The sequence below is a fragment of the Camelina sativa genome, chromosome 10, assembly GCF_000633955.1.
Source record: "Camelina sativa cultivar DH55 chromosome 10, Cs, whole genome shotgun sequence".
Classification (NCBI taxonomy): Eukaryota; Viridiplantae; Streptophyta; class Magnoliopsida; order Brassicales; family Brassicaceae; genus Camelina; species Camelina sativa.
Genome location: NC_025694.1, coordinates 3,325,198 through 3,335,118, shown reverse-complemented (window position 1 = coordinate 3,335,118; position 9,921 = coordinate 3,325,198). Strand labels below are relative to the sequence as shown.

General features: G+C 33.4%; 2 protein-coding genes across 3 annotated transcripts; both read right to left on the bottom strand.

The window, feature by feature from the left end:
- Positions 311-4,381, bottom strand: LOC104716828 (UDP-glucuronate:xylan alpha-glucuronosyltransferase 2). Of its 2 annotated transcripts, none has more exons than XM_010434275.2 (4): positions 4,175-4,381; positions 3,426-4,080; positions 926-1,451; positions 311-836 (listed from the first exon to the last, which is right to left on the bottom strand). In XM_010434275.2, exons 1-4 carry the CDS (start codon positions 4,379-4,381, stop codon positions 413-415), a joined length of 1,812 nt encoding a protein of 603 aa, XP_010432577.1. In that variant the 3' UTR covers positions 311-412. The 2 variants fall into 2 exon arrangements, with proteins under 2 accessions (XP_010432577.1, XP_010432579.1); XM_010434277.2 differs by having other exon boundaries at positions 4,170-4,259.
- LOC104716827 (protein TIC 22, chloroplastic) lies at positions 7,555-9,908 on the bottom strand. The gene is made up of 8 exons (XM_010434274.2): positions 9,479-9,908; positions 9,315-9,377; positions 8,767-8,841; positions 8,616-8,666; positions 8,456-8,515; positions 8,277-8,339; positions 7,867-7,902; positions 7,555-7,769 (listed from the first exon to the last, which is right to left on the bottom strand). The coding sequence occupies exons 1-8, from the start codon at positions 9,854-9,856 to the stop codon at positions 7,677-7,679; spliced, it is 819 nt and encodes a 272-aa protein (XP_010432576.1). The 5' UTR covers positions 9,857-9,908; the 3' UTR covers positions 7,555-7,676.

Here is a 9,921-nt window from a genome sequence, read left to right as displayed (position 1 = left end):
CCTCTTCAACGCCGGAATCGCCGGAGGAACCTTCACTCGGTGCACGGAGTTGTGATCAGAAGAAGAGAAAGGAGGAGAGAGGAGAGAGCCGCGAGTAGAACTCACGCGCCCACCTCTCTTAGCAAATTCGAAAGTTCAGTTCTAACATGTCAACATAGTTATGTCTAGTTCGATCACTTATGGCATGTATGGTCGCATGGGATGGTTTTCACAGCACGAATACACATGCGTACATGGTCTCGTCGTGGATATGAAAAAGGACCAAATAAAAATTTAGTTAAAAACACGAGTTTTAAAATAAAGATGAAAATTTAGCTCAAAAGAATTGTAATATTCTCATAGACAATAGGAAGAAGGGACAAATTGGAAAGTAATGGTATCTTTAAATATCGTGTCTAAATAGGGAAAAAAATTAACCAATCAAATAAGAACGACGTCGTCTTGGATCAGTAACGTTGATCTTCCAATGGTAATCAGTGGAACCTCTAAGCCTTGCTTTCCTTCTCTCCCAATTGATCTCAGTCCTCCTCTTCTTCGTCAGCCTGCAAAACTTTTGCAACCCTTCGTCCATGGCATCATGCACTTTCCACCACCTAACATGCGCCGCGTCGCTGGCGTACACCAACTGCTCGTCCACGTCGTAGTTGCAGTCGTAGTCTCTATAGCAAAGCCATGGTTTCCAACCTAAGTAGTGGACCGCGTAGAGCTGAGGGGGCTCCGCGAAGAACAGGTTGTTCTTGATGTTTCTTTCGTTGGTTGTGTTCGACCAGAAGTTCTTTAGAAAGTTTACTCGTCTAGGCAATCGGTGCCACCACACGAATATCTCGTTTAGATACCTGAAAACATATGTAACAACACAACTTATGTAAACATATATGTTTTTTTTTTTGTTTAATATAAAGTTATAATTCAAAAAAAAACTTACCCTTGATCTCCACCGTTGTATGAAACGATGTCGCTTCGTTGGCTCATGATCGTACTAAACGTACAATTAGAAGGCTCAATGACCATGATGCCGGAGTTAAATATCCATACATCATTCCCGGTGGCTGACATTTGAGGGAAATGGAAGAGAAGATCAAGGCTACGTAGGACGATTATGTCAGCATCAATGAAGACCACTTTGTCGTAATCTGTCAACTGCCACAGTCGAAACTTGCTGTAGTTATATTCATTGTAAGAGTCCTTCTCGGCAAGCGGGTTTCTGATTCGGATGATCCGTCGAAGCTTCCATCCTGCGGCTGCGAGAGCTCGAAGTTTGGTAATCGAGATGGAGTCATCGTGGAGAAGGATGAGATCGCGTTTGGTGTTTGTTTGAAAGAGGCTCTGAGCCAAAGTTATGGCACCACATACATAAGACTCGGAAGAGTGGAGGACGGTTACGTAAGCTTCACGTTTTGGTCGTTTTGTCTCTGCTTCTATCTTTGTTAGGTCATACACTTTGTCCACACCTGCTTTTCATTTTTTTTTAAATTAAAATGTATTAAGTAATTACTATCATACTGTGCATAAATCTTTGTTTTTTCTTTTCAGCAAAAGATAAATTGTTATATCAAACTCATGATGTAAGGGCGAAATAGCATTTTTATGATTGGAAAAATGAAGTATCGTATTTACAACCGTATCTAGTAAGTAGTAATTAGTTGATAAACAAACAAATACACAAATTAAAGAGTTGAATATCTTAATAATAATAATACTATTAAAAGAGGAGTACAAAATTAAGAATGTCCAAAATTATGGTTTTATTTACATCAATTGCCATTCAATTTATGCATTTAGAAAACAATAATTAAAATTAAAAAGGACAATTAGGGAATAAGTAAGAAATTGAATTTAATTCCATTCAAATAGTATAGAATCCGCGTGTTTTTGTTTGGGTAAATGGGTTAAATAGTTGAACCCAACTGTTTAAACGTGTGATTACGAGTTAGTTAGTATATGGTAACTATAATATATTGTGAAATTTATCACTTGCACAAAGCTAATTAAATAATCCAAATAATAGTCAGTATTTAATGTTGTAAATCCACAAAGGCTAAATGTAATGCTACACATATGCTGCAATAATTTCGGATTTTATTTTGAGTTCTATTGGAGAGTTTAGGCCTTTAGGGATATGAAGAATTCATATCTAACATACTAAATCTTAATTACTTAACATCAGTAGAAATCATAAATCTAGAACAAATTATATATATTAAGATTTAAGTAATTGTATAGTTGCATTTATATATATAATATTTTAACACTACTAAAACTATGATTGCTGTTTAAAATTTGAACGGGTTAAAGTTTACATAATTTCATAATATTGTAGGCCATGTGATGGAACAGTTAGATTTTACATAAATATAAATATGATTATAAGATAAATTTATATATATATACTCCATCTATCCCTCATAATTTGATGTTTATGACTTTTCACACATATTAAGAGAGAGAATGTAATTATTTTATTATTTATCTTTTCTTATAATTTATTTGTTTTTATTTGTGGTCATTCATATATCTGTGTAATGATTTAGTTTAGTGACTTTCCTCCACTTTTTCACTTTCCCATATTTTTAGTATTAAAAATATTCAGAAAATCAACTTTTGAGAGACAAAGTAAATTCTCTAAAACATCAAACTATGTGAGACGAGACAGAAAAAGTATAATTTATAAAATATTATTCTGCGGTATACCGCGGGTTTAATCCTAGTTTTCTAATATAAGAGCATATAAACTATCACTAACCTTGCTCGATGACATTCGTTTTCTTAGACCACAAGCCATTTAGCTAACTAATTCAATCTACCAAATGAATAGTGTTATTTTGAAAAGATGATTAATTAAGATATTCTAATATCTCCGTAAATTAAACATGTAAGGTAGCTTGTGTCACAATTCATAGTATTTGGTGGTTAGCTAAAAGACATACCTAAAACACAACCACTAACAAATCTAATTAACACACACCAATCATTTATAAGCAAAGTAACCAAACGTATCGAGTTCTTTTATATTACACAATAAAGTTGGTACCTTTCACATCAATTTCACGGAAGCAAAGTACTTTTATGTTACAATGTCTTATTCACTTCATAGCTCTTCTGACACACTTTCGAGTGTCGACTATAGATCATTTTTACGCTTTCGCCACAAAACTCGGTTAATTCGATTTCAAGTTCAGTTCGACTTATATGTTCTGTTTGGTTAGTTTGACTCGGAATTTTATTTTATATCCAAATTCAAAAACAAACGAGTGAATAATTTGCTAATAATATAGTCTAAATATATTAAAATAAGATAAAGACAAAAAAGTCTTTAGTTTCATCATAATTTAGTTATTTGTATATACGGTTCATCTTAATGTTCTGTTTAGTTTTGCGTGGTTTACTTATAGTTTAGTTACTTTTGCTTAATTTATAAAGATTACCTTGTGATGCCCACAAAGGAAGAGCAAGATTGCAAGATCCGATTGGCAAACTAAGCTTCTGTTGTAACCTAACCACCTCAGGCCGATACAACCACCAATCTGACTCCCTCTTCTCCAAATCATCACACCTGAAAATCTCAATCATCGGTTGGCATTTGCTCCAAAACAGGACTTTGCTTTTCCATCTCCAATCCGTCTTCCCTTTCTTGGCTGCCAAGTTAGCCGCAACTAGGTTCACTTGCAACCTGAAAATCTCTCTTCTCCACCCTTCTTCAGGGTAATTACAAGGCAACTTCACTACAACCAAATCCAACTTCTCTAAGCTTTCGAAATCGGGCATCGGTATCTCAGGACATGTGGGAACCTCGGTTTCTTCTTCTTCATCTATCCACTCGGGGAACAAGTCTTGCCATCTGAATAGCTTAGAGACACGCTCAAAATGTATGTGAACCGCTTCGCCATAACGTTTCCAATTAGTCAGATCATATTCTTCCATGTTCACCATCCCTATCTTTGTTTTCCCTAACCCTCTTGTTAAAATCTCTTCCATGAAGCCTGGGGCCTCCAGCTTGGTTTGGTTACTAGCGGTTAGCATATCTCTCCTGTTTATTTGGTTCTCTTCAACGAGTTCTTGCATCTTCAATCCTCTCTCCACCTGATCAAATAGCAATATAAATATATAATTAGTATGACTTTGAGCATAACACTTACCCCGATATATATCAAAGCAAAAAGTAAACTCACCTTACCTTGGGAGTGCAATCACGAAAGGAGCATCCAACAAAGGAAGCTGCGCTGCTGAAGTAGACCGATGAAGAAGGGTGGACAAAAATGGCAGTATAGAGAAGAAAAGAGAAAGCCAACAAGACTAGATTGAAGCGTATCAGTACGGGTTTGGATGGTGCCATCTTCATTATCGTCCTCTCGTTTCTCAAAGACAAACATTTCTCTTTCATCTCCTATATATATATATATACTCCTAAATCAAAATGTTCAAAGGTTTTTAAGGGACATTGTGTGGAGGATTTATTCTTTATATACGGAGAGGTTGAGTTTTTGAGTAAGACGTCTAGAAGAGTTTCATTGGACGTGTGTCAAAAGATTTTCTTTACTCAAACACAAGCCTGATTGGTTATTAATAAACAAAGATATGTCGCCAACGAGTTTTGGTGGATGGGATACACATAATGATATGAGTTTGCCTTGCCATACGTATGCCTTAAGTTACGTATTTGCTCTCTCTCACCTTGATCAACTTCAAAATGTGGGACCAGAATTACAATGTAAAGTGAACTATTAATAATAGAAAACCACCCTTGACTTGAGTTTGCCTTGCCATACGGATGCCTTAAGGATGGATATTATATCACTTAATTTCATCCAATGCACAACCCAAAAGGGCTTCACTACCGTCATTTGGAGATACTACTATTAATGGTATGGTGCTCCAGTCCAGAACATAGAATTGTTGTTACCACTTAGTAGAGGCAAATCGTGAATGCGCTCTAGCTGTTTACAACAACTAATTAACATATGTATACATTTTTAAATGAACTAACAAATAAAATTAAGGAAATGTTCATCGAAGGAACATAATAAAATATACATTTCCATGAGCTTTGAAATGCGATGTAATATATGTTTAGAAATAAATTCTGTTATAATTTTGTTCACAAAACCCTATACCAACTATAACTTTTGAAAAAATCTATACTGATAAAAAGTAGAAGCTATAAGCTCTTAAAGGCGTCCACTTAGGATTTAAAACCACCAATAGGGATTAGACACTTTACTAATTAACTTTTTAAAAAATTCCTGAATTTTCTATATTAAGAATTATTTTAAACAATCTATCAGGATTTGACATGTCATTCATTAACATTTTTTAAATTTCCAGAATTTTTTAGAAAAAGGAAAATTTTAAATTTATGGAAATAAAAGAACTATGTACAAAATCCCACATCGGCTAGAAAATTTTTAGACAATGATTCAAAACCAGTATAAATAAGATTAATATGCTTCCAACAACGAATTAGCAGGAAAGCTTGATTTATAAGGCGTCCAAGTTTAAAAGTATATTCGGTTTGATCCAGTTTTTTATTTAATCAAATTCAAACTCTAAAAAGTTTCAAAAAAAAATATTATAATATTTAAAAATTTAAAAAGTTTTAATATTATAAATATTGAAACTTTTAAAAGTTCTTAGCTTTTAAATATTATAATTTTAAAATTTTAAAATTTTAAAATATTATAAATATTGAAACTTTTTAAAAGTTTAAAGATTATAAATATTGAAACTTTTAAAAGTTCTTAGCTTTTAAAAAGTTTTTAAATATTATAATTTTAAAATTTTAAAAGTTTAAAAATATTATAAATATTGAAACTTTTTAAAAGGTTCAAAATTTATATTTCGAAACCTTTTAAAAGTTTAAAATATTATAATTATTTATGTAAAACATAAATTATCTTATTTATCTACGTTTGTGCTTTTTATTTCTTTTGAGTTGTAAAACACATTTTTGTGTATGATTTTATAGATGAGTTGATATTCTTTCATTAATTTTTTATTTTTTATCTTATTTTTTTTTATTTTTATGAGAAAAGAAATGATTTTGTTCTTGGAGTTTGATGGATTAACAAGTTGTGTGGTAGTGTAAAAAAAAGTTTTTTAGTGGAAGAATGTGAAGAAGTTGACGAGGATGAAGAAGAAAAAGAGTATAGCGAAGAAGCAGACGATAAAAGTAATGATGAGGATTACCACAAAATTTGACAATAGAAATGATAAGAAAGAATATGAAGAATAAGAAAACATTGAATAAAAAACACGAAAACATAGGTGGTAGCGATCAATTAAATATGAAAACGAGTTAAATTCACGATGATAAAATTGTTTTGTTTTTCTGGTGGTCAAAGCAATGGTTTAGGATGTGTGAGGTCATCAGTTTAATTCGCCTCGCCTGGATGACGAGTTAAATTCATGATTTTTTTATCAGATTTGATTTTATAACACAAATGATTTTTATATTTCAGAAAATTGTTTATCTGAAATTTTACTTTTTCCTTAATACTAATTTAAATTTTTTATAAGATAATATTTTACTACCGTCATCAAAATATATTACGCGTGGGTTTCAAAACCTAGTTGGTACAAAAGATCATAATGATGCTTCTAAGAACTTTTATGGGATAAAAGTTCCAAGATGGAACATGCATAGTTATTGGGGAAATTAAAACACCAAATAATCTTCTTCTCTTTTTTTTGTTTTCTTTTTAAATTTCAAAAATTGCAAACACTGGTAGGTCTAACTTTTTTTTTTTTTTTTTTGNTTTTTTTTGTGTAAAATTTCAATATCAAATTAAGAAAAAACAATATCGTATTACAGTTTAGTATATTGTTTTGGTAATATGTAAAAATCATATAAATTTAACACTAATCGATTAGACTTCAACTTTCGTAGCACGATTTATTTAAAAGTATACGACGTGAACATCCAGAATCGACTTGCTAATATAGGCCTAAACCTAGTTTTTTGTTTGTTTGGAAACGTAAGAGTTAAATAAACTTGAATTTTAAAAAACTCGCAAGTCGTAATACAATTTATTAGTAGGTGTAAGAGAGATAGGCAAAGTCGTCAGAATGAAAAATACGACGGAAGAAGTCAAGCAAGCAACATGTTTATCAGTTCTCCTGTCAACATCGCTTACTTACGCTTGCAGAAAGGATCAATGCTTTTCAAACAACCTCTCATCTCCTTTTCTTCTTCTTACTTCAATTATTATTATTTTATTTTTCTTTCTGAATGAGTAATAATAATTAGTTCGTCTCAATCAAACTATCATAGATTTTAAGCTGAGATGTCAACAAAGCGATTATGATGAGAAAAAAAAGAAAATGAAAATAAGGAATGGTAAGACATCATAGTTTAGTAATCATCGTATGTCAACCAAATTTAATGAATCATTAGCCGAAACCAACATACCATTTAGGTGCCTCAACCTCCTTTGATTTAAATTAGGCTGTTTTTAATCTAATGAAAGATGGATTACACCTTAATTTTTATACGGTTTGGTATGAAAGATCCATGAATATACACGTTTATATGTGTCAAGTGGTTAAAGAAAAACCAAGTTATTTGAACGGTTTGGAGGGAGCTCTTTGGGTAAATGATAATATTGCAAAAACTCAAAAGAAGCTGTTCTTATCAAGTTAAAAAAAATACACACATTGTGTCTTCTCTCATCATATTAATACTACTCCTTGATCACCTCCTGCATGTGTTGTGCATAATTTCTTCCCGGCGGAATGAATATTACATCTTCCCAACCTGAATTCTTCTCGCTCCTCTGTACAATTATTCATTTCAGATTCTTATTAGACTACTGCTGGTTTTTCCGCATTCATACTTTTCGGATTCTTAAAACAATGAACATGAGTGAGTACCTCCATCTTTCTCAATATATCTTCCAGACTCCCAACCTGAAAAAGACAAGATTAGTTCCATGTTGAAGAAGGTAAGCGAAGTTAGATCATATGCAACTTTGATAATGACAAAAGCTTGGAATTCATTTTAACTCATAGATTTATCAAGGGGTGTGTACAATCTGAATTCCGCTCTTTCTACAGTTTTCTAATACTTTACTTTTTCCCTCGTCATCTGATAACATGATGTGTGAAAGCATAGGATTGCAGAACAGGGAAGCAACAGAAATGATAGAAATTACATAAGATGCCAATGCAACTACGAGCTACTCCCACTTTTTAGTATCTAGTAGTAAACCACATGTCTTTATATCAAGGTGTTTCTATCTTAAGTGGCCTATTTAAAATACAATGTAAGTAGGAATCATTACCATAATTTGTTGATCTCCTCTTGATGCTCTCGTATATTTGGAAAGTTCCCTCTCTATATCTTCCTGAAAGCGGTCACGGGAGAACTTGATTTGTTAGCAAAAGCAATACCTTCCTCTGTTTTGGCTTTTGAGAGATCTAGTATTAGTATTCTCTAATGTGCAAGAAGAAACTAACCAACCTTACTGAAATACACAGGGCAGTAACGTCTATTCTTTTTCCTCACAACAAGAAGCTCAGACTGCAGAGATGCACAATTACAGAAAACAAAACAAAAACACCAAAACATAAGGAATCTTTATTGGTATATAGAAACACAGAAAACATGTTGAACAATTTACCTGGAAAACCGGAACTCCATCAAACCCATTCTTATTACCTGAGGATTTGAGCTGGGACGCAAGAAAAATATAGCTTTAGGATAAGATTGAACTGAAAAATAGGTGTTTGAGAACTACTGTATGATTGAAAAACTTTTTAGCATGAGCAAACCTCCAATGCATTCTTTATTTGGATTGGATCTGGCAAGAAACGAAATGAAATCCCTTCAACTTTTAACAAGTACACCTGTCAAAAGTCCATTCTCTTTAAACTTCATGGATATGAATGTAGGTACGAGGATCATTCTATAACATACAAATTTACCCTAATGTAGAGTTAAGTTCCAAGCCAAATATTAGAACCGATGATAATAATGCAAACCACTCTTTGCATCCTTTCATGCTCTACTTCTTGAGAGAGATAACTTTTAAAAATGTTAAGAACTCAATCTCGACTTCATGTTTTCAAACGCCCTTTCTGAGTATTAACTACAGTATTACCATATTATAAACCACTAAAACGAGGCTATACATGAACAAGTTAACTTAGATTGAACCTCCCGGATCACATAATCTCGTAAGAGATAGAGAAATAGTCCCCCAAGAAATATTGATTGTTTTCATAAGTTCCAATATAATGTCCCTAAACTAGATGAATCAATGAATGGCTTCCACATTGTTCTAAAGCAAAAATGATGATCATAAGGAAAAAGGAACTACCTGGTCAAGAGTAATGGGAACAACCTTGGCACTGGTTTTCAATTCTCTTCTCCGAAGTCGCGCCTATAATTAAAAAAAAAAAGGGTTTATAAGAGAATTAAGAGCTCAGATACTTTCCGATTATGTGGAAAGGAACAAAGAAGCAAGAAAGAGGGAGGGGGAACCTGAGCAAGAAAAGCTTCAGCATCCTCTTGTCTAAAACAGAGCAAACCAATAGACTTGTCGCCGGTAGGATCCGAGATTAGAACGAATTCGTTGTTGGTGTTACTGACAGTAAACACCGACGTGCCAGCGAGAGCTTTCGCAACGAGAGATGGATTCAACGTCGTCGTTGTCGTCGAAAGGGTTCCAGACTTGGATTGCGAGACGGAGGCGAACGGTGGCGGGGGAGGAGGAAGAGAGAAACGTCGAGAAGCTAGGGTTTCGGCGAATCGTTTGGTGTCTTCGATTCGGGCGGAGAGGTCGGAACTGAGACGCGTACAGTGGTGGTGAAGGAAAGAGGAGAAGGAGAGAAACGGATTGGGTTTTACTGATGACTCCATCTTCTTCGATTCGCAGAAACAAGTTGAAAACAAAAAAATAACTCTGTTGAAGTAACACTCTTTAC

What these genes read in the sequence shown, in the direction of transcription:
- LOC104716828 (XM_010434275.2), bottom strand. Translation starts at nt 4,381, where the DNA reads ATGAAAGAGAAATGTTTGTCTTTGAGAAACGAGAGGACGATAATGAAG. An exon ending in TCCTTTGTGGGCATCACAAG is followed by an intron (nt 1,452 to 3,425) that starts GTAATCTTTATA and finishes AATGAAAAGCAG; the next exon opens with GTGTGGACAAAGTGTATGAC. An exon ending in TACAACGGTGGAGATCAAGG is followed by an intron (nt 837 to 925) that starts GTAAGTTTTTTT and finishes ATATGTTTTCAG; the next exon opens with GTATCTAAACGAGATATTCG.
- LOC104716827 (XM_010434274.2), bottom strand. Translation starts at nt 9,856, where the DNA reads ATGGAGTCATCAGTAAAACCCAATCCGTTTCTCTCCTTCTCCTCTTTC. An exon ending in AAATAAAGAATGCATTGGAG is followed by an intron (nt 8,667 to 8,766) that starts GTTTGCTCATGC and finishes CTTGCGTCCCAG; the next exon opens with CTCAAATCCTCAGGTAATAA. An exon ending in GCCCTGTGTATTTCAGTAAG is followed by an intron (nt 8,340 to 8,455) that starts GTTGGTTAGTTT and finishes GACCGCTTTCAG; the next exon opens with GAAGATATAGAGAGGGAACT.